Source organism: Boleophthalmus pectinirostris, unplaced genomic scaffold (genome assembly GCF_026225935.1).
Source record: "Boleophthalmus pectinirostris isolate CB_2022bp ecotype Guang Dong unplaced genomic scaffold, ASM2622593v1 HiC_scaffold_12, whole genome shotgun sequence".
Taxonomy (NCBI): domain Eukaryota; kingdom Metazoa; phylum Chordata; class Actinopteri; order Gobiiformes; family Gobiidae; genus Boleophthalmus; species Boleophthalmus pectinirostris.
In genome coordinates, this window is record NW_026571018.1 from 8,224,000 (window position 1) to 8,251,238 (window position 27,239).

General features: G+C 38.8%; 1 protein-coding gene across 1 annotated transcript in view; it reads right to left on the minus strand.

Moving 5' to 3' along the window:
- Positions 1-27,239, minus strand: part of LOC110156406 (kin of IRRE-like protein 3) — a 319,679-nt gene that overhangs the window by 58,790 nt on the left and 233,650 nt on the right. Inside the window, exons 7-9 of the mRNA XM_055148711.1 lie at positions 22,599-22,747; positions 15,887-16,014; positions 5,792-5,918 (exon numbers count right to left, since the gene is read on the minus strand). Coding sequence (XP_055004686.1) covers positions 5,792-5,918; positions 15,887-16,014; positions 22,599-22,747 — 404 coding nt within the window. The remainder of the gene's footprint in view (positions 1-5,791; positions 5,919-15,886; positions 16,015-22,598; positions 22,748-27,239) is intronic.

The window sequence follows — 27,239 nt, forward strand, 5'->3', positions numbered from 1 at the left end:
ATGACAGAACGTCTAATAAACAAAATGTGAACTAAAACCTGTTTAATTAATATTATTGAGTTTGGAAAAATATTGAAATAAATGTATATGTTTGTTTATTCAAATAAAATGGCAAATATTGGTAGGGACTATTTTGTCTTCCCCAAATATTGGTTGTGATGTGTCCCCACGTCCCTATGCAAACCTACACCCTCGATAACAGATCAGAAAATTGCGTAATTTGGGCCCTTTAATGTGTTTCATCACCTCAAAGTACTATTTTTACTCTCACAAATCTGAACAACTCAATTTCACTAAAGCATAACTCTTGTGCTGAGAAAAAGGCAGATTTTTATAGCCATTTCGCCGCATATGACAGGTTAGACTGGGCTCCGCATACGAAGTAGATGGAGGGTACTGGCGGTCACACAGACTGTGAGCTACAGAGGTGTCGGTGTATTTTCATAAATCGGGGGCACGTGTTGTTTTGGAAACACAGAGGCGAGCGACGGGGCTCAGACCGGAGAGGCCCGTTGGAGATTGAGAAAGTGCTGACCGCGAGATATCAAATATTTCCTATTCCCCGCTCAAACGAGCACCATTTCTCCTTTTTTCCCAGTGGCCCCGGGGGAGAGAGGGCAGCCACCGCTCACAGACTAAACCCATCAGTGGAATAAAGAAGCAGCACAGGGCAGAGAGGCAGATAAAACGAATAGAATTTAACATGGCTGCAGGATATAAAAGAGGAGCCACAATAGAAGCGACCACAATTTTAGTCTTGGTTTATATTAGGGTTTTTTTTGCATTATTTTCAATTTGTCAATAACTGTTAATAACCCTAAGATTTTTATTTTAAATTCCATTAAAGGGACAGTCCAGAATTTTGGACACAGGACCTCATTTCCTAGTGAGCCAGAGAGATTCCTTGTATTTACAGAGGTCGCTGGTGCTAGGCTAGTGCATGTCAATGGCCATAGTTATCCTGCCACTAAAAACACAGTCTTACCCACTCCACAAAACACCCAAAACAAAACTATTATTACCCCAGACTGTTGATGTGAATGTTTGTGTTGATAGAATAAAGTTTGAAATAAAACTACCCTTGCATCACATGATTCGTCCCATGTTGAGGTAGGGGTGGGCGATATCTTGATATTTTAAAACTTCGAGATATTTTTAAAACTCGATATGGGTTCTGACATATCGTATATATCGATATAATGCTAATGTTAATTTCTGATTTTGCCGCTTTGCTGGTTTGCCTTCTCTGCCTCCGCCTCCCTGATTTTTCTCGCGTGTGTTCCATTCACTCCTCACCACCGCCGCGAACGCCGAAAGTTGGTACCAGTGAAAAGCTTCTAGCACCACGAACCTTTTCTACCATTTACAGACAAGACCATCAGCAGCACATCCTCTGTCACAGAGAGAACACTCATATTCCACTGAGTCATGTCTTTTAGTCCGAAAGAAGCTGAATGCATTAGCGACACAAGGAATGTGCTGTTTATGTAAATTAGCCATGCAGTTTTAAGTTTCATTTCTGTAAAATGTAAACAAATGTGGCAAAGCTGCATTAAACACATTAGAATCTCAAACAGGCTGATGTGGCTCTATAGTGGTTATGTTTTATATGTTGTAAAGTTTATTTATGCAGAAGATTTTGCTGCAGTGTAACTTGTACAATAGTGTTTGGAAACGTTGGGTTTGACCTGCAGTGGATTGTGGGAAACCTCACAGCTCCTTACGCTGGTGAGGAACATGAGTCTGTTAAAATAAGGAAAATCCTGAACTTCCTCTTCTAAAGGAGCTCATGGTTATTGTACGGTTAACAGATTTAATGCAAAGATGAGCTTGAGCTGAGTTGTTTTATTCTATGAATAAAAAGAAGGCAATATGTATTATTTCTTTTATTTTACAGTTAAATTATTATTTATGTAATCAAGGATTTTTTGTCATCTTAAATGTGGCAGAAGCACTTTGTTGCTACATGAACTACCTCTTGCACTTCAATAAAAAAAGACCTTGTGGAATTTGACATATTTGATTTTGCAGGAGTTTTTGGGGAGTTATTTTTTCTGTACAGATATCGAGATATATATTGTATATCGAGATATAGCAAAATATATCGAGATATATCGCCAAGTCCTATGTTGAGGGACTATTTTCTCATATATCACTCCGCCGCTGTCAAACTCTCTATCAGGAAATACAACTCAATGCTGCTGCTCAGACATAAATCCTTCAAATGCAAGGTGCTCAGGCCCGGGTCTACAGGAGCGTAAAAGTTGCATTGAACCTCAGTTAAAAGTGTTTACTCCTCATTTTCAGGTGTCTAAAATAAAAGAGCATATTATGTTTGCACCCCTTTGAAACTCGAATGCTCCCTCAGGCAGTTTGGTCTGGACCCGGGCCGACAAGCGTTATATAAATCCAACGGTTACATAATTAATGAATTACTGGGAATGAGGAAAACTTGTACGTGTCCTCTAACCAAGGTTCAGTTTTCATTGTAATGCCTTTTTTTTTTTTTTACTAGTGCAGATAACATAGATCTTTTTAAATGCCCACTATGTAACTTTTCAGTAGGGGGCCTGTCACTTTTTGAAATGCCATTCCACAATATGACAATAAACAGCTCGACATTACCATTTATTCAATTACAGGTGGTTTTATTGCTCAAAAATAATTAGAAAAACAGATATTCTGACTGTGAGCGGGGTCGTCGCTCCACAGATTTAAACTTAGTCTGTCTTGATCTGGGGTACAACCCTTATTCCGTCATACAGCCACTCCGACAGACCCCCACCCCGACATTCCGTCATTCCAACAATCCTCCATCTGGACATTCGGACATTTTTTGATGCCGCTATTCCGACACCTCTTATGTCGCCATTCTGACAAACTACTCATACTTTGGAACGTCACCTTTTTTGTCTTGTATACGCCAAGCCTCGTCCCGTACACCACGTGGACTGTGCCACTAAACCAGGACTAAAATCAGGTGTAAACCAGGACTAAAACCAGGTCTAATCCAGGACAAAACCAGGACTAAAACCAGGTCTAAAGCAGGTCTAAACCAGGACTAAAACTAGGTCTAAACCAGGACTAAACTAGGTCTAAACCAGGACTAAAATTAGGACTAAAACTATGTCTAAACCAGGTCTAAACCAGGACTAAACCAGGACTAAACCAGGACTAAACCAGGTCTAAACTACGTCTAAACCAGGACTAAACTAGGTCTAAACCAGGACTAAACTAGGTCTAAACCAGGACTAAAATTAGGACTAAAACTATGTCTAAACCAGGTCTAAACCTGGACTAAAACCAGCACTAAAGCAGGTCTAAACCAGGACTAAAACCAGGACTAAAACCAGGACTAAAACCAGGACTAATACCAGGACTAAACCAGGACTAAACCATGCCATGTAGACCACGCCTCCTACGCCGCCAGTCAGTGAAAATATTGTCCTGAAAAGCTGCCGCCACTCTGACCACGGAAAAAGAAAACATCAACATGCCGCCACTCCAACAATTAGACGTCAATGTCTAGCTCTCCACCAGTAAAGTTACACAATGCACCTTTAATAAGTCATCAATAATCGTGCACAGAATGTCGATCGTTATCATAAAGAGTAAACATATGGGCTGTTGTAACCTTGAAGCTCTCGGTCCAATCATGCTCCTTTAACCTCGCCTAATCCATCCCAAATGTTACTGCGCACACGACCAAAGCCTCCCCTCCAAAACGTGTGATGTCCCGCCACTCATCTCGCCGCCACATTTCAGCCTGACCTTAAAACGTCTTTCCAATAAACAGCTGTCCATTTATTTCCCTCGCGCTGATTAATTCCGAAGGGCCGTGGATCATTTTTCATTGAACTACGCCTATCGGGCACGGCGAGGATAAAGGCGTGCCGTCGGCCATTAGGAATCGATGATATGCTTCTTATTAACTTCCACTGACAGTCGCCGCGAAGGTTTAAAGCCAGTGCGGAGCTTTAATGTCCCCCTTTCAACTGACACCGCCGGACAATGACGGGAATAAAGGGAGCGCTGTGATCTGGCGTGAAGTCAAGACAGCGTTGATCTTGTACGTGTGGAGCAGTTAAAGGCGCTAAGTGACATTTTCATTGGTTTCACTCACACGCCTTTTATATTCTATAGGTGCCGTTGTGAGGGCTGCGGCCATTTCCAATAAATGCTCCTGAGTTTGTCATAATAATATCATCAAATTATATTCTTAACGTCTGCCACTCTATAAAACACACTATATAAACTGTCTTGTTGGAAGTGTTGGAGGCAATATTAATTTTAGCTGCCCCCCGTTTGTATTAAATATTATTGAATTATAAATATTGTGACGTAAAACCCAGCAATTATTAAATATAATTATTTATATCTCTCTCTCTTAAAGGGCCTGTACCTGGTTATTTATCTTGTCATACATTGTGTAAGCAGCTCTTGAGGTCAAAATACTGTATTTTTCAAACTATAAGTCGCTCCGGAGTAAAAATAACACCAGTCAAAAATTACGTAATGACGAAGATTGAAAAATAAATTATAGCAATAATAGAACAGAGAACAACAGACTGTTAACGTCACATATGAACAGTTCTTCAGATAAATATAACATAAACAACAGAACAGAACAAATTTACCAAACTCTCCATCTCACTCCAAATCACTAAATCTATTCAATTCTTTATCCTCGGTGTCACTTCTGAGCAATTCCGTGACCTCCGGAGGTAAACAGAGCGCTGCTTCCTCTGCTGCGTAGCTGTCGTCAGACTCAGCATCAGTTCCAGTTAGAATTATTCTGGCCTTTCTGAATCCCGACAGGATGGTTTCGGTGTCACTGAAGTTCAGGCTTTGTCCATCCATCCAGTGACTTCCAGGAAAGTTTCATGGTGCATCCTCCTGGTGTCACAAGTTTCTCGCTCACTCCAAACTTTCTTTCTGCTGCTCGATTAGTTTTTGACAGTTTTTGGCTGCATATTTTGCTACTTGCAGCTTGTAATCTGCAAAATATGATTTTCTTTTTGGGGGCATTTGTGTTCAGTCTTCTAAGTTGTCTTTATATATTTGTTTAAATTTTAAATGTTCAGTAGTACAGAAGTAATGGTGCGATCGACTGACATGATACAGACAGGACAGAGACTCTTTCTGCAGGAGACATGCACAGAAAGGCCAAGTGACAGTGGTACAGGAGGAACAGGAGCAGGAGATACTGAAACACAAGCCTAGAGCGCCCTCTTGAGGCTGTCAGTGTGAAAACTATAAAACATAAGTTACACCGAAGTATAAGTCGCAGGAACATAAACCAAACCATGCAAAAAGTGCGACTTGTAGTCCAAAAAATACGTTAATTTTACTGTGTTCTGTCTGTATCTCATGATAAAGCGTTGTAGTGATTGAAAATCAGGAAGTGTGCTGTTAGCATGGTAGTTGTAGTTAGCATTGTGATGATCATGAATGATGCCATGACGTATTCTATTACATGACCTAGAGTACTGTGTTCTCAAATACCTGGAATACTTTTACATTGAGTTGCATTAAAAACACCTTTAACAACTTTATTTAAAGCCGCCTTTCTGGGCACTCAAGGACACTGTACAAACACTTCTATTCTGTATATCACCAAATTAAACGTAATTACAGGAAAACAGTCACTCAAAAACACTATTCTGACTACGTATTCTCAGTACACGTATTCATTTACTTCTCAACACTGTTCCTGTGGTAGTTCCATGACCTCCACAGTCTCCCAAACCAGCTTATTCCCCATTCCCCTCTGACAGTGCAGTATACTGACCATTGACGGTGAGGGACACTTCCTTCTCCGCTGCTCCCACTCTGGGGACCACGGCCCGGCACAAGTACTTCCCGGCATCCTCTTGCTTCACCGCTTTCAGGGTCAGTGTGTTCTTGTTGCTAAGCACCTGTCCGGGATGACAAAAGAGAAAACATCTCAGAATCATCATTTTTCTACTACTTCAGAAGCAATTAGAGGCGCACAAAGGCTCGGCGCCATTATCCAACACTGCAGAGTTTGTTGCATAGTTCAGCGTGGAGTGAATAGGTTTTCTTTTTCAATTTGAGTCTTTATAGGACCTAACTTCATTTTATAATGTTCTGAAGAAAAATTGTCTTGCCACATTACAGATATAGTGTAAAAGGTAAAAAGATATGGTAAAACTGTGTACTGTCTGTAGCTTTTAACTCGGAGGAAGTGTGTGTGCCTCTGAAAGTTGAGAAAAGCATCATCTCATTGCATAACCAAGATCCTAGGAATAGGCTGACAAAGGGAGCAATAAAATGAACACGTTTTTAAGGGCCTGTTTACACAAGAACGCAACAAAACAAAACAAAATATTTTATCGGAAGTGCCTTTTGTTTAGATCAGACATGAAATTCAGGCCGGGGGCTAAATTTGACCCACGATATAATTATTTTTGGGCCATTTTTATTTTATTTTTTTATTTATTTATTTGAGCAAGGTAAAACGAAATCCAAAAAAAAAAAAAAAAAAAGGATAAATGCATGTACATATTTGGGACCTCATGCTCAAAAGGGGTAAAAAAAAAAAAAAAAAAAAAGGAGAAAAATAAATACATAAACTTATATATAATATATATATATATATATATATATATATATATATATATATATATATATATATATATATATATATATATATATATATATATATATATATACACCACACACACACACACACACACACATATACGCATATGTACACACACATGTACAACCGTTCAGATAAACTATAGAGACATTATTTACTTAAAAGGTTGTTATTATTTTATATTATGCTTGTTATAGATTCACTGTTACTATTATTAAACATTTATTTTAATAAGAAAAGATTTAACATTACATATCTTGAAGGAAGAGAAAACATGCAGATGTTGATGAAATATTGAGTTTGGCCCACAACTTAGTCCCAGTTTTTAATTTTGGCCTCTGTGAATTTGAGTTTGACAACCCTGGTTTAGACGGTGACGGCATTTTTGGGGCTTAAAAATGTAAAAATCTGAAACCACCCTCTAGAGTGGAAAAGTTGAATACACTCCGGTGTAGCGTTTCCGCCTACACTGCCCAAGATGCAAAACTCTGGTCAAATACGTTTACATTTACGTCACAAACATCCAGTACACAGAAACCTAGCATGCATACCCAATCAAATTCCACACACTTTTGCGTCACTGTATGCACGCAGATTTCCTCTTGAAACACTCGTCCAAACATGGAATAAAAAGTAAGTAAGTAAGTAAGTCCCCATTTATATAATGCTTTTCACAGACATTTTTTGTCACAAAGATGATTTACAGAGCATTACATTCAGCATATATATTATTCATTCACTCTATACCTGGTGAAAAGTGAAGACAATTTTGTGTCTTCTGTTCAGACCGTCATCATATAAACGTAGCTTAAGACAGTAAAATCTGGTACAGGATCTTATCATAACTACCCTGTGTAAAAGTAAAACAAAACATACTACTTGTGTTCTTGTTGCTAAGCACCTGTCCAGGGCAAAAAACATCTCATAATCATCATTTTTCTACTAGTTCAGAAGCAATTAGAGGTGCACAGAGGCTCGGTGTCACTACCAAACACTGTAGATTTTGTTGTATAGTTGAGTGTGGAGTGAATAGGTGAATGAGAGCGAGACTTTCTTTTTTCAATTTGAGTCTTTAAAGGCCTGTTCTCCATTTTCTCATGTTTTTAATTAACTGTGTCTTGTCACAGTACAGATACATTGTACAAGCAGCTCTCGAGGTCAGAATAAGTCAGCTACACGTGTCCTGTCTGCACTATCTAATTCTAACGCATTTTATGATCTGAACCAGGGACCTGTCCGTTAGCATGCTAGTTGTTCTTAGCTTAACAATGACTGCATATTCAAATAGTTAGGATGCTCGGTATGCATCAGGTAAGTGAGGAATAACTTTGGACCACTGACTGTTTAAAATTAACTAGTTCTATTTTTCAGGTTTTTAAGACAGTAAATATCTGTTACAGCGCCCTTGATTTATCACTACAAAAGATGTAATAAAGTACAATTTGTCTTCCTACTTGAAGGAGTAGGACGACATCTGAGACTGAGCCCAAGTGCCTTCAAGACTGAAAAAAGACCAAATTCAAGCACCTTCATGACTGAGACAAAACAGAGTTCATGTGCCTTCAAGAAAGAGACAAGACCGAGTCAAAGCGCCTTCGAGATCGAGACAAGACCGAGTCCAAGCGCCTTCGAGACCTAGTTCACGCGCCTTCAAGACTGAGCCAAGACCAAGTCCAAGCGCCTTTAAGACTGAGTCCAAGTGCCTTCAAGACGGAGTCCAAGCGCCTTAAAGACCGAGACAAGACTGAATCTAAATGCCTTCAAGAACGAGCCAAGACCAGGTCCAATCACCTTCAAGAGCAAGACAAACTCAGTACAAGCACCTTCAAGAACGAGACAAGATCGAGTCCAAGCGCCTTCAAGACCGAGAAAAAAACCGAGTTCAGGCGCCTTTAAGAACAAGATAAAACCGAGTCCAAGCGCCTTCAAGACTGAGACAAGACCGAGTCCAAGGGCCTTCAAGACTGAGACAAGACCGAGTCCAAGGGCCTTCAAGACTGAGACAAGACCGAGTCCAAGCGCCTTCAAGACTGAGACAAGACCGAGTCCAAGCGCCTTCAAGACTGAGTCCAAGTGCCTTCAGGACGGAGTCCAAGTGCCTTCAAGACCGAGTCCAAGTGCTTTCAAGACCGAGTCCAAGCGCCTTAAAGACCGAGACAAGACTGAATCCAAATGCCTTCAAGAACGAGCCAAGACCAGGTCCAATCACCTTCAAGAGCAAGACAAACTCAGTACAAGCACCTTCAAGAACGAGACAAGATCGAGTCCAAGCGCCTTCAAGACCGAGAAAAAAAACGAGTTCAGGCGCCTTTAAGAACAAGATAAAACCGAGTCCAAGCACCTTCAAGACTGAGACAAGACTGAGTCCAAGCGCCTTCAAGACTGAGACAAGACCGAGTCCAAGCGCCTTCAAGACTGAGACAAGACCGAGTCCAAGCGCCTTCAAGACTGAGACAAGACCGAGTCCAAGCGCCTTCAAGACCGAGATAAGATCGATTCCAAACGCAGTTGAGTCCGAAACGAGACCAAGCCCGCCAAAAAACAGTCTCAAGGCCAGTTTCAAGGCCAAGAGCGATCTCGAGTACTACGACACTAGAGTCCTTGCTTTCCGCATGCCCAGGGCCATATAGAAAACAAAGTCATATTTTTTTCTAACTAGTTCAGAAGCAATTAAAGACGCACAAAGACTCGGCACATTACTGGACACTCCACAGTTTGTAGCGTGGTTGACAATGGAGTGAATAGGTGAATGAGAGCAAGATTTTTATTTTATCTTTCTTTTCTTCAAATTGTGTCTTTAGTTCCGGGCAACAAAGGCTCCTTTAATCGTGTTCTCTGTGAGGGACAATAGCGGCGTGTTTAGACGTTCAGGTATGTGTCCGTGGAGCAGTGCGTTCCATTGTAAAGTATGGCAGCAAGAGAAGGAAATGGAGAGCTGCAGACGGGAAAAACAACCTGAGATTCGCGATTTGAAAGCTGCATTATTTTTTACTTGGTGCATTCTCAGCGGATTTCAATCTAAAGGAAACGTAGATTTTTCTTGTATTGTTGTGCGGACGGCCTTGAAACTGTGGAAATTAGGTAAGAATGTCAAATATTGTGAGGGTAAAATCAACAAAGCTTTACAAACTAACGGAGAGACACTATGGAGGGTTGGTGGTATAACAAGCTGCCAACAAGCTGCCTTTGTGTTCTTAAAGGTGCATTCTGTAACTTTCCTATTGAGGGGTCTGTCAAATGGTTTAGGCCTGGTTTAGACCTGGTTTATACCTGATTTTAGTCCTGAATTTAGTCCTGGTTTAGTTCTAGTTTAGACCTGGTTTTAGTTCTGGTTTGGTCCTGGTTTAGACCTGGTTTTAGTCCTAATTTTAGTCCTAGTTTAGACCTGGTTTTAGTCCTGATTTCAGTCCTGGTTTAGGCCTGGTTTAGACCTGGTTTTAGTCCTAATTTTAGTCCTAGTTTAGACCTGGTTTATACCTGGTTTTAGTCCTGATTTTAGTCCTGGTTTAGGCCTGGTTTAGACCTGGTTTTAGTCCTGGTGTAGTCCTGAATTTAGTCCTGGTTGAGTTCTGGTTTAGTCTTGGTTTTAGTCCTGAATTTAGTCCTAATTTTAATGCTGGTTTAGTTCTCACTTAGTCTTGGTTTAGACCTGGTTTAACCAACCAAAATGTTACATACCGCACCTTTAAGCAGGACACTTGAAACTATTTGTGTGCATGTATTTGACAGTATTTGTGTAATTGACAATAGTGCAATGTAATTAGATTCTATAATAATGTAATATTTGAATATAGCAACAGAAAAATACAATTAAAGATGCCCACTGCTGAAATTTAACCTAAATATATTTGATTAAATCATGTATAATGAAATTACACTTATAAATCGTGATTTATAAGAAAATTTCACTCTTTCCTATTCCATGTAAACCCAAAAATCTGACTATTATCTGATTTCTGTTCAGATTATTGAAATGAGTGAGTAATCTGTTTTTTTATTATTCTGAACTGTACAGGTTTTGACAAGGAAAATTAAGCAAAAAGGGCAAACTAATGGCGTTTAAGGCTTAAATCCCTTCTAATACATTTCCGACTGCTTTCTATATATTTTATAAAGTAATTTCAAGCAAAATCAATATATATCTCAAGTACGTGCGGTTCGATTTGATTAAAGTATGCCCATTTTGATTAAAAAAGATTAAAACCTCATTAGAGTCGGCGGGCCCTTGGACTGTGATAAAAGAGAAGTGTGAAAACATGGCGAATTAATGAAAGCTGTCAGCAACCATACTATTCTGGGGTGAGGCTGGACCACTTTGTACTCCAAAACTGCCAAAAAATTTAATAAAATATATAAATACAACAAATAATAAGACTTTAATAGGAATTCCGCCTTGACTTTTTTAGTGATATATGCTTCAGATTTGACATGGGAATTGTCAAAACCCAACAAATGTTCAATCTAAAGCCGGTCATATGATCCCCCAAGACACCAGCTACACCTGGACTTATATTTATTTCCTCTGTACACAGAGTAAATGAGAGTAAAATCAAACCTACAGAGCCTCAGCTTCACAAAGCTGCATTTGTCTGTCTGTGCGCCAAAGCTCAGACACAGGTTCAGTTTAGATTGAGCCTTATTTTAGTCTGGTGTTTTAGGGGAAAAAGGTACGGAAGACGAGGGCGCTCATAACAAATACAAACAAACAAATACAAACGTGACAACACAACAAAAAGCCACAACACACCAAAAAATGTCACAACTGAAGTGACCTCAAGACTCTATTTTCCAACGGACCAAGTGAAGCATTAAAGGATCAAGCAGGAAGTGAATGGGAAAAGTTGAAGAAGAACAAGAATGTGAAAAGCAAACAAACAGAGAAGTGAACGAAGTTGGAAACATAAGTAAAAGTAATTTATTGTTTTGTGGCCAGGATCAATGTCACTGTCTGACCGTCGCTTGGTTCGACGGAAAATAGAATCCTGCGGTCATTTCTGTTGTGGTTTTTTTGTTGTGTTGTGGCTTTTTGTTGTGTTGCCGTGTTTGTATTTGTATGTATTTGTTTGCGTTTGTTTTGAGCCCTCCCAGCTTCCGTACTTTTTTTCCCGAAAACACCAGACTAAAATAAGGCCCAATCTAAACTGAACCTCTGTCAGAGTCCCGCGGTCACTTCCACTGTGACTTTTTTTGGTTTGTTGTGGCTTTTTTAGGTTTGTTGGGGCTTTTTGTTGTATTGTGGCGTGTGCATTTGAGTTGTCACATTTGCATTTGTTGCAGCATTTGCGTTTGTTATGAGCCCTCCCAGCTTCCGTAAAAAGAGTTTGGTTTTTTAAAGAACACATTATTCTTGAGCCTTTTATTTAGTTATAATCTCTGACGCCCGTGGATCATTATGTTATAATTTGGACTTTTTTAATTGCAATATTAATCTCAAACAACTTAATAAAAGAAATAAGACCAATGATTCAACGTTAGAAAAATGCGGTGCCCAATGGGAGCAGACATTAACAGAAACAATGATACATGAATGTTATCAAACGAAGAATCGCCAACTGCAGATCACACTAGTGAGTACCAGAGCAGTGGGCGTATGACAATGGTGGTAAAAAAGGAGGTTACTCTGCAGTCTGGCGTCGTAAAAACAGGCGATTAAAGATGACTTAGGCTGTGTTTATATGATGACGGTCTGAACAGAAGACGCAAAAGTGGCGTCGTGTCTTCACTTTTTATTCTGTGTTTAGACGAGCGTTTTCGGGAGGAAATCTGTGTGCATAAGGTGATGCAAAAGTGTGTAATTTCGATTGGGTAGGCATGAGAGGTTTCTGTGTACTGTATGTATGTGATGTAAACACGTACGCGATGTGAGCAGATCTGACCAGAGTTTTGCGTCTTGGGCAGTGTAGATAGAAACACTACAGCGGAGCATATTCAACTTTTCCACTCTGGAGGGTGGTTTCAGATTTTTTTGTTTTTAAGCCCCCAAAACGCTGTCACCATCTAAACCAGGGGAGTAAAATTCATTTTCACCAAGGGCCACATTTGGATCATGTTTGTCATTAAAGTGAAGACTGCAACTGTATCTGTAATATTGGTGCGTTACAAATCTGTAAAAGTGTGTATTTGATTTTTCATTTCATATTTATTAATTTAGTTTATTTTTATGTTTTTTACCTTTTTATTATTTACTGGTATTCTTGCTCTTATTTGATTTTACTACTTTTATTGTCTTAATGAGGTCTAGTAGAGTTAAGTAGAGCGTTCCTTTATATTTCTACTGGATATGTTGTTTGTATCGTGCAGCACTTGGGGAACTGTTTTGTTTATGAAATGTGCTCTAGAAATAAAGTGGATTGGATTTGATTTAAAGGTTTAAGTTAAAACATTCACATTACTCCTTAACATTCATGAAACAGCCGTCCTTCTGCATCAATTTTTCTTTCCTTGGACATTTTTGGGGAAATTTGATGAGTTTTCTTGGCCTCTCTAGGGGTGAGATGCAGTCACTTCACGGGGAACAAATTATACCTTCAAACCCATTGTGGGCCACATGAAATGGCTTGGTGGGCCGGATGTGGTCTAAACGAATGGCACTTCCGATAAAATATTTTGTTTTTACCCACCAGCGTTCTCATGTAAACAGGCCTTTAAACATGCACAAATCACTCCAAAACTTTGAGGGGGAAAATGAGAAGAAGAAACAACAAAAACATGGTTAAAATCTCTGAAAAGTCAATTTTTGCAAAATAGGTCTCCTTTAACAATAAGTTACTAATAATTGTATAAATCGCAGTGGATAGAACGTGTTTGTCCAGACTCTTACGAATCACTGACATTCAATTCAATAACTTTTTTCCAACATCAACTTTTTTATTAAAACTTTTGTACAATCGGACTCTTACAGTGGACCCTACAGGACAGTATAACTCAGCTGACAGTACGGACAGCGAACAAGTGATCAGCTGTGAATTCTCGGTGAAAAATTCAGCGGCGCGTGGAAAGTTTGTGAATTTTCAAACTGACAGTGTCTATATCTGTATGTGGCAGCAAAGACACCAGTGCATTCTATGAGTCATGTTTGAAAGATACTGCAGATGTATGGACCCCTGTAGAGATAGTTAACTTTTGTTCCAGAAGATATTGGCTCTGGAAGACAATATTGTTTCCGGATTTGATGGATGGAGTTGAAGTGTACAGAGCAGTAAGTATATTGAGAAAATGGTGGAACTTTTTAGACTTTTGGGTTAGACTTTATAATAACTCTTATAATAGTCTTAAAGGTGCATTGTGTAACTTTTATGGTGGAGGGTTTGTCAGATGCTTTTCTCCACTGAGACAAACTAGTAATTGCTTTGTCTGAAATGTTTCACATTAGGGCTGCTCGATTATGTAAAAAATCATTATCACGATTGTTTTGGTCAATATTGAAATCACGATTATTCAAATGATTATTTTTAGTTACAAGATGCATTTATTCAGTATTTCTCTCTAAAAAAAATATAATAAAATGCTTTGTTATTGATAATTTATGCAAAACTTTGAAATTGAAAATAAATATAGGCTACAAATATGTGCATGTATAAAACATAAAATGAATAAAATATACTCTGAACATGAAATAAGGCATAGAAAAACATAAATGTGTCCAAAATAAACTTTATATCCAGCTTTTCTACAATCTCTCTCTATAAAAAAAAAAAAAATCTCAAAATAAACTTTGTTAAGCTTTACTCATTTCAGCCCAATTATCCACACAAATTTGACACACAAATCGAAATCGTGATAAAAAATTTTATTAATTGCACAGCCTTATTTCATAGTACGGCATTAAACCTTTCTATCTTCATGGAGACCAAACTAGACCAAGTTACAGGTCAGATCTGTGGAGAGGTGAACCCACTCACAGTCAGATTGTATGTTTTTTTAATGTATTTTTTTGCTTTAAAACCAACTGCAATTGAATAAATGCAACATAGAGCTGTTTAATGTCATACTGTAAAAAGAAGACTTATAAAGACTTAATTCATAATATACAAATGGATTATTAAAGGGACAGTCCGGAATTTTGGACATAGGGCCTCATTTCCTAGTGAGCCAGAGTGTTGGAGACGTTTGGAGACACTTTTTAAAATATTCCATCCAGTCCTTGTATTTGTAGAGGTCGCTGGTGCTAGGCTAGTGCATGTCAATGGCCATAGTTATCCTGTCACTAAAAACAGTCTTACCTACTCCACAAAACACCCAAAACAAATCTATTATTATGCCAGACTGTTGATGTGAATGTCTGTGTTGATAGAATAATGTTTGAAATAAAACTAACCTTGCATCGCATGAATCGTCGCATGTTGAGGGACTATTTTCTCACATATCAGTCCGCCGCTGCCGAGCTTTCTATCAGGAAGTACAACTCACTGCTGCTCAGACATAAATCCTTCAAATGCAAGGTTGGTTTTACTTCTAAAATTATTCTATCGACACAGACACTCACATCGACAGTCTGGTGAAATAATAGATTAGTTTCAGGTGTTTTGTGGAGTGGTTAAGACTGTTTTTAGTGGCAGGATAACTATGGCCATTGACATGCACTAGCCTAGCACAAACGACCTCTGCAAATACAAGGACTGGATGGGATATTTTAAAAAGTGTCTCCACACATCTCCAACACTCTGGCTCACTAGGAAATGAGGCCCTATGTCCAAAATTCCGGACTGTCCCTTTAAGAATGATTCGAGTTTAGTGACTATTTTATTAACGCCCTAATTCCTAACTTCTTAATTAAGAAGTTAAGTTAAGCGATTTTCCCATTTATTTCAATGAGTTTCAGAGAATATTCGCTTCTATGTTTGGCCTTTCAACTCCATTCAAACTCATTTTCTTATTCTTGACTTTAAATATGAGAGGAAATAAACGCAACACAATGAGGAATGAATCTCTCCACTTAAATGGCACCAAATTAACAAATTAAAAACACAGGATTAATCGCAACTGAATCAAAATTGCATATTTAATCGACAAAATAAGCAACCGTTTTAAAAGAATCATAATTTCGTCCAAAAACAATGTGTACAAACATGTTCAGAAATTTAGTATATAATAATTATTAGTTTGTTTGTCTGTTCTCTTGGATGCATTTAAATGTGAACTTTAAACAAAATCATTAAAAATCTAATTGCAAATCTGACCGCAATGCAGAAAATTCAGACAGATATTTTTTTTCCCAAATCGTTCAGCCCATTGCACTGTGGGTAAGAGCGTTAAACTCACCACTCCTGAGCCTTTCTTCATCCACACGATCGTGAGCGACGGGTTTCCAGACCAGGCACAGCTGAAGACGGCGTCAGAGCCCAGGTCCACCTGCAGAGACTGGGGTTCGGCCGCCATCCTCGGACCAACTGGACGAGGAGAAAAAAAGAAATCAAATCACCAGGTTTTTAACGAAATACACAAGTTAACAAAGCTCTGTGGCCGTTTTCTTCCAAGGTATTTGAGTAAAATGTGTTCTACCCCAGTACAGGTTTTGTTTAAGCAGATCTGGGGGTCAGCTGCGTTCTGTTTTTTATTTTGCCTTTTTTTTTTAAGCCTTAATACATCTGTTGTTCTTGCAATTTGTCTTTGAGACCTGCTTTATCATGTGAATAAATATCATGAGCCAATTGGATTGTTTTAACAAGAAAATAAAAGGCTATGACAATCGTAACATCCAAAACTATATGAGAAACCACAGCAGAGCACCGTAACAGTTTTCTTTTTTTTTTCATTTTCACATTCTGGCGAGTTAAGGCCTTTTGCTTTTGTAGGGCCGTATTGTTGTATTTGTATTTGAGCACAGTGTGTTCCTGGGGCAGTTATGTGTCCTTTGAAAGAGTCCAGGTCCAGAAAAACTGTTAATTAGTGCTTTGAAATTTACTTCTGAAATCCTCGCGTTTGCTGTGATCAGCCTGTGCAGACGGTAAATACAAGCCTATTCAGTCAGTTATTTTCACTGTAGACTAGGGGTGGGCGATGCCTCGATATTTTTTAAACACGAAATGGGTTCTGACATATAGTATATATCGATATAATGCTTATATATGCGCTCGCTCGGCCCCGTCTCCTTGATTTTGTGACCCCTCCCCTCGCATGTGTCTCAATCCTCACTCCTGCCGTGAATGTCGGAAGTTCATGCCAACCAGAAGCTTCTAGCACCACGAACCTTTTCCACCATTTACAGACTCAGCATCTGCAGCACATCCTGTCACAGAGAGAACACTCATATTCCACCGAGTCGTGTCCTTTAGTCCGACAAAAGCTGAACCCCATCAGTGCACGAGGAAAGAGCTGGGTTTTTTTTTTCTTTTTTGAGTGCTTTAGTTTATGCAAATGAGCCATGTGGTTTTAAGTTTTGTTTCTGTAAAATGTAAACAAATGTGCACAAAACTGCATTAAACACATTAGAATCTCAAACAGGCTGATGTGGTTTTATAGTAGTTATGGTTTATATATTGTAAAATTTTGATTAATGTATAGTTTATTTATGCAGAAGATTTTAATTATTAATCTGCTGCAGTTTATAACTTGTACAATAGTTTTGGACACATTGGGTTTGATCTGCACAGTGGATTGTGGGATACCTGCTTACGGCTGCTGAGGAACATGGATCTATTAAAATAAGGAACCTCCCAGGCTTCCTCTACCAAAGGTTTGTTATCGTTCGGTTAACAGAGTTAATGCAAAGATGAGCTTGAGTTGAGTTGAGTCGCTTTATTTTTTAGTTGTTAAATTATTATTTTAGTGTAAGGGATTTGTTTTGATGACGCAGAAGCACTTTGTTTCTACATGAACTGACTACCTCTTGGCACTTCAATAAAAAAAATAAAAAAAAGACCTTGTGGAATTTAGCATATTTGTTTTTTTGCAGTAGTTTTTGGGAGTTATTTTTTCCTGTACACATATCGAGATATATCTTTTTTTCAGGACTGAACTAGAACTGAACCAGAACTTAACCAGACCTTAACCAGGACTGAACCAGGACTAAACCGGATCTGAACCAGGACTGAACCAGAACTTAACCAGGACTGAACAGGACTAAACCAGGACTAAACCAGGACTAAACCAGGACTAAACCAAGTCTAAATCAGAGCTGAACCAGGACTGAACCAGGACTAAACCAGGACTAAACTAGGACTAAACCAGGACTAAACCAGGTCTAAATCAAAGCTGAACCAGGACTAAACCAGGACTAAACTAGGACTAAACCAGGACTAAACCAAGTCTAAATCAGACTGAACCAGGACTAAACCAGGACTAAACTAGGACTAAACCAGGACTAAACCAAGTCTAAATCAGAGCTGAACCAGGACTAAACCAGGACTAAACTAGGACTAAACCAGGACTAAACCAAGTCTAAATCAGAGCTGAACCAGGACTGAACCAGGACTAAACCAGGACTAAACTAGGACTAAACCAGATCTGAACCAGGACTGAACAAGGTCTAAACCAGAACTGAACCAGGGGTAAACCAGGTCTAAACCAGAACTGAACCAGGGGTAAACCAGGTCTGAACCAGAAATAAACCAGGTCTAAACCAGGACTAAACCAGAACTGAACCAGGTCTAAACCAAGACTAAACCAGGACTAAACCAGGACTAAACCAGGTCTAAACCAGGACTAAACCAGAACTGAACCAGGTCTAAACCAAGAAAAAAACAGGACTAAACTAGGACTAAACCAGAGCTGAACCAGGAATAAACCAAGTCTAAACCAAGACTAAACCCGGACCAAACCAGGACTAATCTTGGACTAGAACTTGGAATCTAGGACCTCCCCTGAGAGAACCCCCGAGCGCGATCGGGCGTCAGCTGCGTTTAGCGTTTAGGAGTTCTGCGCCGGGCCTTTTGCTCGCGCTCACGGTCTACGCGGGCTCACCTCCGACGTTTCACCGCTGCTGATATCGCGGAGATTTGAGCTCATTTGTATGAAGAAAAACGAAAAACCCACCACTTCAATCCAGGTAAAAAAAAAGCATTGTAACGCACGATACTGACATTTGTACCGAGTAAAAACATTACCACTTTTTTCCCTGTAATGCCGAACATTACTGCGTTACAGCAAAAAGCAACGCATTACAGTAATTTGTTACTTTTTTAACGCGTTACTCCAAACACTTCCCATAATACACAATTTTCAGATCTGTGTTATAATGTTCTGATGCATTTCGATGTCTAAAACTCTTTAATGTCTAAAACCTCACAGGAATCCGTTTAGCGCAATATAGGCCCCTTTAACTGTCATTACTGTAACCGAAACAAACGTACATAAACATATTTTTTACGACTCACTGATTTGAAACATTTCTTTATCTTCAGACGTGACAGGAGCGAGTGACAGGTGCAAGTCCCATGTGACAGGAGCAGCTTCAGCTCCGCAGTTGTGGTGGCGAGAGGAAGCGTCTCATTTGTCAAACGCACAAACGCTGACGACACAGTTCATTTGAGGTTCATTTGGATTGTGAGGAGAAATAATTACAGCCTGACACAGCACGTCTTCATTTGGGTTTAACGTGCCATGCTGTCGTTTGAAGTCAAAATGGCACAAGACTGGAATCCTTTGGGAATTTTGTTATACTTTATTCTACACAAACTGATATAAGATCACCAACTAACTTCTGAAAGTATCATCTGAAAATCCTAAAGAAATACCTTGACAAACTTTTATTCTTTATATTGAAACTGGAAGAATTTTGTCTATAACATTTGTTCTTCCTAAATACAAACAAAAAAACAAAAAGGAAAATGCTGAGAAGACGGAAACATAGAACGATTTTTTTGAGAAGATTGGGAGTCTCATTGGGGCATCTTATACACAAAAATATTGAAATACAGATATATCATGATACTAAATTTGGTGATACAGTATCGTTATTGTGGGTTGCTGTATCGCTATATCACCAGAAGTATTTTTTTAGCAATTTCTTTTGTGACCGCATGATTGATTGATTGATTGATTGCATTTATATAGCGCCTTTCAAGATACCCAAAGCACTTTACAGTTCATTATTCAGTCACTCCACACTCAGCATGACAGTTTTGTTGCTTATTTAGTGGAAGGAATCTTGTTTATTTGCCAGGCTGACGCCACCTAGTGCCTCCGCTCAGTTTCATTTCTCTTCAGCGACTAGGTCAGAAACCAAAATATACTTGTCGGTTCGCAAAAACCCTGGAAGTGCAAGTTCGGGCACCAGACAATCTGAGAAAAGTCATATATTCTGTGTTGTCAACGATTTCTGAGATCGAGGATTTAAAGCCGGAACAAAGAGAATGTTTGGTGAATTTTATCAAGGAGAAAGATGTTATTGTCCTTCTTCCTACGGGACTTGGGAAAAGCTTTATATACCAGTTGGCCCCATTAGTGGCACATTACATATGTCATGAGCAAATAGCAGCGATTGGTTAAATGATAAAAAGTACCCGCCTATCGCTGAGCGAACAAATTCTAACACTGCGAGGTCAGACTGATGAATCAGGCTACTTGTTTATGCCATACACTTGACATGCCCACTGTTTGGGTGATTAAAATAGAGGTATTTCATATTAAATTCACACAAATAGTGCTTTAACAAAAGGTATTGTTACTATAACGTGTTTGGTTGTTAATAAAAAACAAAACAAAACTATAAATCACAGAGTATCATGAGTATCATCGCACACAACTGCGTGAATCCTCTGTGTCTTTTATTTTATTTATTTATTGTTTTTATCTATTTTATTTATTAGTACTGTTTTTATGTATTGATTTTATTATTTTTGTTCATTGATTTTATTATTGTTGTTTTATTTATTTATTCTATTAGTGTCCTTATTAAACATGATTCTGCTGATTTTTTTTTTCTTTTTAAAGTAAAATGTTTTGCATTGTTATGTGAAGCACTTTACAAACAAAACAGTTTCCAAACAAAACTATATGATATACAAATAAAGTTGGATTGGATTGGATATCGTGATGAAACAGAAAATGCACACCAAGGTTCTTGCAGAGGTGCAAATGCAAGGAACAGTAAAATAAAACTGAAAAAATGCAGAGCACACTCAGATTGCCAATGTCCAAAAGCTCTTTTAAAAATGTTTAAATAACGTTTGGGAAAGGGAGGTCAACGACTGGATGGTGACCTCACTTTGGGACCTCCTTTTCATTGGAGGGGGATATGAGCACCTGGGCTGGTCACTAGGGGTGTGCAAAAATAATGAAATATCGATATATCGTATAGTTTAATTTGATAATACAGTATTGATATCGTGGGCTGCTGTATCAATATATGGGCAAGAGTATATTTAGGTATATTTTACTAAATTATTTTGTGTAAGAGCGACAATTGTCTTGACATTTTCATTGTTTTGATGAGTAAAATAGGTGTTGCATATTAACTTTGCACTAACTTAGTGGACTGAGTAGACTTTTAGTATCACAGCCATGATTTAGGCTTTGTTTTTCACTGAACCATATCAAATTTACTTGAAATATATTGTATCAAAACGTATAGGACTGAAAGTGCACTGTATCGAAAACGTATCGTATCGTAGCCTATGTATCGAGGTATGTATCGTATCAGCAACTTCTTAATGATACCCAGCTCTAGTGGCATCCATTTTGTATACTATGGTCCAAAGCAAGAAAAAATATCTAACGAAGGATTTTTTGCCGAAACATTATTGAAAAATGTTTTAAAAAGCTTTTGGACATGGGCCAACTGAGTGTCTTATGCATTTTTTCACTTTTATAATATCATATCATGTAGGGTGGGTGGGGAGTCTTTGCCTCAAGTGGAGGAGTTCAAGTATCTCGGGGTCTTGTTCACGAGTGAGGGAAGGACGGAACGTGAGATTGACAGGCGGATCGGTGCAGCTTCGGCAGTGATGCGGTCGCTGTATCGGACCGTTGTGGTGAAGAGGGAGCTGAGCCAAAAGGCGAAGCTCGCGATTTACCGGTCAGTCTTCGTTCCTACTCTCACCTATGGTCATGAGCTCTGGGTAGTGACCGAAAGGACGAGATCACGGATACAAGCGCTCGAAATGAGTTTCCTCCGTAGGGTGGCTGGGCGCTCCCTTAGAGATAGGGTGAGGAGCTCAGTCACATGGGAGGAGCTCGGAGTAGAGCCGCTGCTCCTCCACATCGAGAGGAGCCAGTTGAGGTGGCTCGGGCATCTGTTCCGGATGCCTCCTGGGCGCCTCCCTCGGGAGGTGTTCTGGGCATGTCCCACCGGGAGGAGGCCCCGGGGAAGACCCAGGACACGCTGGAGGGACTATGTCTCTCGGCTGGCCTGGGAACACCTCGGGGTCCCCCGGAGGAGCTGGAGGACGTGTTCTGGGGTGAAGGAAGTCTGGGAGTCCCTGCTTAGGCTGCTGCCCCCGCGACCCGGCCCCGGATAAGCGGACGAAAATGGATGGATGGATGGATATCATGTAGGGATGTAGCAATAACCAAATTATCATGATATTGTATTGTAAAAAGTCTCACAATAATATCATGAGCTGTCACAATATATCGAATTACAAGTTCTTTTTCTTAAATGCATGGTTTTATAGTAGCAACAGCTTATGAACATCGGAAACTACACATCCCATGATTCATTTCAGCGCAGACAACATGAAGAAACATGTTTTATACTTGGATTCTTGGGATTATGACGGAAATAATTCACATCAAAATCTTATCAAGGTATTTTAAAAGCAAAAAAGTTTCCCATCTACAATTATATCAGCCTCTTCAAAATATCCCAATAAATATCGTACCGTGAGATGCATATCGTGATAATATTGTACCGTGAGATTTGGATATCGTTACATCCCTAGTATCGAGAGCCGTGTATCGTGCATCATAGTGAATCATGAGGGACCCTGTGATTCATACTCAGTGAAGTAGCATGTTCTCGTTAGTAATAGTAGTACTACAGTCACTAATAACCTCAAAACCATGAAATTGTTTGTGTGGTTGTAGTACTCACAGTAGACGTCCACGTTGCGGCTGATGTTGGTGTGTCCCAGAGCATTGGTGACCTCACAGGAAACCGGCTCCGTGAAGAAGGAGTAATCCACCACCGCCTCATACGTGTCTCCGGTCACGTCCGGGATCACACTGCCCCCTTTGGCCCATCTGAGAACAACACACACGACACAAAAGGTTAAAGGTGCACTGTGTAACTTTCCGGGTAGAGTATTTTTTCACAGTATGATAATAAGTACAGAAGATAATTTGTTTCATGAGATTCTGAATTTTAAATGCCGTTGAATTTCTCACTTTGGATGTTTTAGCTCTGTTTGGATTATTTTTATTCTGAGTTTCAGTTGCTGAAATTTTAAGTGTGTGTTTAAAATTCATTAAAAAAATCACCTTTTAAACATTCAGCACAAATACATGCAAGTCTTCAAATTCAACAGTCAAAATTCAGAGTGTAAAATTCACAGTGAAAAAAAATAGCAGAAAAGATAAAGAAAAGAGAAAATTCAAACAGTCAGCGAAGTTAAATACCTTGGCCTCATTCTAGACAAAAATTTCAAATTTATCGGTCACATAAAATACTTAGTGAAGAAGATTAAAACTTGTCTCAATTGCTTCTGTTTCATGCGTAAAAATCTAACTCGCTACACTTCTAAACTATTCATGAACACAATGATCTTCTCGTGTTGATCTTATTGTGTCACGTCATGGTCGCAGGCCTCCTCAACCACATCCAAACCTCTGTTCATTTTACAAACTGACCCTTAAGGTCCTTGACAAAAAGCCCAGACACTGGCACCACTGCGAAAGTTTAAAGAAACATCAACTTTTTTACTTTGAAAATTTTACGAATTTTAATCATCTTAAATTCTTTAAGTGTCTTAACTGTAGTACACCACTGAATTCCGAATTTGCCAGCACCATAAAATGTTCACACAGAGCGACCACAAGAGGAGCTACTAGTGATAATTGTGTTGTTTTTATGTACAGGACAAACTCTTGGTCAGTCTCAACAAATTTAAAAGTAAATTAAAATTATTGTATGTTTCCAATCCAAAATGCATCCACTGAAAATGTACTGTATATATTTTATCTGTATGTAACCTATCTGTCTTATATTGTCTGTTTTTATGCATGTAGTTTATATTTTTTATATGGACAGGTGTTAAACTGGCTAAAACAAACAAAGCAATGCATCTGGCTTGTCTAATGTGATTGTGATGTCCTTAATAAACATAAATAAAATAAAATAAAATATCCAAGACACCAAGGCAGAAGCAATTGATCCAAAGTGATCCGATCTAATTTAGTAACAAGCAGGAAATGGTGCAGGGAAGCGATATGATTGGTCAGAATTAGCTTATTTAGCTTTTTTAAGTGTAAACCAAAACCACAGATGAGAACAGACAATAGGAAACCACCTCCTCACTCACACAGGATTGATTGTTTCTGCCTTGGCATCTTGGATCTTTGAAATTTTACACTCTAAATTTTAACTTTTGAATTTGAAGGCTTGAAAATATCTGTGTTGAATATTTAAAAGGTGACATTTTAATTTTGACTCTGAAATATATTGAAAAAGAATACTTAAAATTTCAGCAACAAAAATTCAGAATAAAATAATCAAATTCTTTTTTCAGATTAAAAAAAGTGAGAAATTCAGCGGTATTAAAAATTTAAAATTAGATGGAACAAATTATCTTCCATAATAAGCGTATATATTTCTATGAAGACAAGCAGCATGCCAATTTACAAGTCAGATCTGTAGTGAGATGGGGCAGCATTATAGTACATATTTTTCAAAGTATTGTTTTATTTAAAAATATATAAACCACCTGTCAAAAGTTTGAGAACACCCTAATTTTTCCAGTTAAGTAACTTGCCTTTCAAGATGATTTTATAACGTACATTTCCCCCAAAAAGTGTGACTTATAGTCGGGTGTAGGGATGGACATTCGATGAAATTTTCTTAATCGATCATCAGAATTAAAATGATCATCATTATTATTACTATCTGCACTACTAATCTGCATGGATAAATTCAACTTTATGACATATAAACCGTAACCACTCTAGAGCCACATCAGCCTGTTCGACATTATAATATGTTTAATTCAGTTTGCGCAACTCTCACAGAAACTAAACTTAAAACCTCATGGCTAATTTGCATAAAGTAAGCGAAGATAAACATACAGTTCTTGTGCGCTGATGCGGTTCAACTTCTGTTTGATTAAAAGACATGATTCAGGTGAATACAGGTTATTGTGACCAGATTTGCGTTTGTCAAAACCAGGACACCGTATGGGGGTTGGGAGGTGGGGACTCGTCATCAACATTGCGCGACTTTCACCTGGTAAAGCTTTTTCCCACTGGACACTGAAACATATGTGCTGCTTTGTTCACTGTGCACATGGACTCACACTTGTCCCGAACGCAACGGAAAGCGTGGAATTTCTTGTACAAGTCATCGTTAAATACACATTTGTGCTTCGGTACGTTGCAGACTGACCCGACTGTTTGTGTCTCGCTCCTTCTGAGTGCAGAGACACATGTACGGACCCCTGTTTGGTCACACTACACACAGCAACCTACATTCGGTTTGTCGATTAAAATTAACGTAATCGATGAAATTCTTAATGATCAGTTATCGATTAATCGACTAATCATGCCCATCACTAGTCAGGTGCGATGTTTTTTTTCTTTTTCATTACATATTTTTTGGCAACTTATACTCTGGTGCGACTTATACTCCGAGAAATACAGTAACTTCTTTTACCTGACTTTAATAATAGTTTTGTGCTTCAACAGTTGATTTGCGCAGTTGTCCATGCTGTTTTTCTCTTTTTTTTTTTTACATGTGTGTGGTTCTGGCTGGACAGGTAAATTAAAAACATGGCCTCTGTATTATTTTCATTCATGGAATTTGTTATAAACATCTGTCACATCTGCTTATCTAACGGCAATGAAAAGTGTCCCATCTGTTCAAATGTAATGGAAAAAAGACCGGCCTTGACAAATTCTGGCGTTATTATACTAAAATGTCTCTTTTGGTTCATCCTCCTCTTTTTCACCAAACAAGGCAGAGTCAAGAGTCACACGTGCTGAGAGGAAACAGCTCTGTGAAAAGGCTGTAATGTAAATGGATAATTCCACGGCCTCTCACGACCGATTCTGAATAAAACACAACAAATAAAACATGTGAGAGATTTCAGTGATTCAAATATTCTCAGTCTGAAATGGCGTATTCAAAATATGTGCAAAAACCATAGTAATATTCAAAAAGGTTCAATTTTGTGGTGACTTATTGTTCAAAATCCTTCAGTTGTTGATAAAATATGGTCCTTTTATTCTTTTACATCCAGCGTGTCCCACATTGATTGATCAGAACATGTGTCCATTCTTCTAAGAGACAAAACTGAGACAAAACAGCGAAGCGAGTGCTCTGCTTCAAATAATATTATTTGACTTTGAACAACACAACAATGTCCAAAAGTTCAGTTTTCCTACACTTTAAAGTTGATCTGTTGAGCAAAGTTAAGCCCAGAACTACAGTGGAGCAGGTTCCTGAGCCGAAAAGACTTAAACGCTCAGAAGAAAAGTTTACTGAACGCTCTCACCAGTCCTGATGAGCTGGGTCTTTTCTGTCCATGACGTTCTACATGTATGTCTATGACGGAATGTGTTCAGCAGTTGCCATGGTGACACAACGCACAGATTACCGAATGCAGCTGAAAAACGTTTTAGGACAGACTGAAAACTCAAGAAAAAAAAAAAGATATTAAATAAATGGATTTAAACAACCCATTTTCAGAAGCTTGTGATCAATACGAGCGTTCAGGGTCCTGTTTAGGAGTTTGATTTTCAACAAAAAGGTGAAAGTGACAAACTGAAAAACTTGTAACTGTAATCTGTTATCTGAGAGTTACACCATAAAGTTAAACCAATCCAATCACCCTGAAGATCACAGTCACAGTGATCACATGTACATGATGTTTTTTGATTCCAAAATGCTTGTTCTGAATGAAAGAGTGCTCCTTTGAGTTTACATGGAAATAATAATTCTGAATTGAGGTTTAAATGGAAAACACGTTAAATCGTCTTTATTTAATTCTGCTCAATGTCTGGGGGTGGGGAAGGGTTCGGATTGGACAAGGACACGAACGTATTTATGTCGAAAACACACACTTCAGCTGCTACCGGCTTTTTTGTCATCTCGGTTTGTTGTTACGCCACAGACACAAGCAGAATCTAAACTTTTTCCGCGGTTGTTCTGATGATAATGAAGCAGCGGCTCGAGAATTCTCTCATCACGCACAGCTGAGGAGGAGAAGGGAAGGAAGAGGAAGAAGACAAACTGAGGCCCTGTCCACACTAGTATGTATTCAAGTTGTTTTCATTGCAGATGCAGTGTTCGTCCACACTAATCCGACTGAAAACGGCTCCAGAAACGGAATGATCTGGTGCTGCTAGTTCCGCAAAGTAATTCACCGCCAAAACGCTATGTATGTCCATTCATATACACGGTTTATGCGTATGACCTGCAGACGTATAATCTCTGAAAAGATTAACATGAACCGTCTCCAATGCAATAGAAGCACAGAACAGACTCACCATCAGCAGAACACCCCTCTGTCACAGAAAGAACACT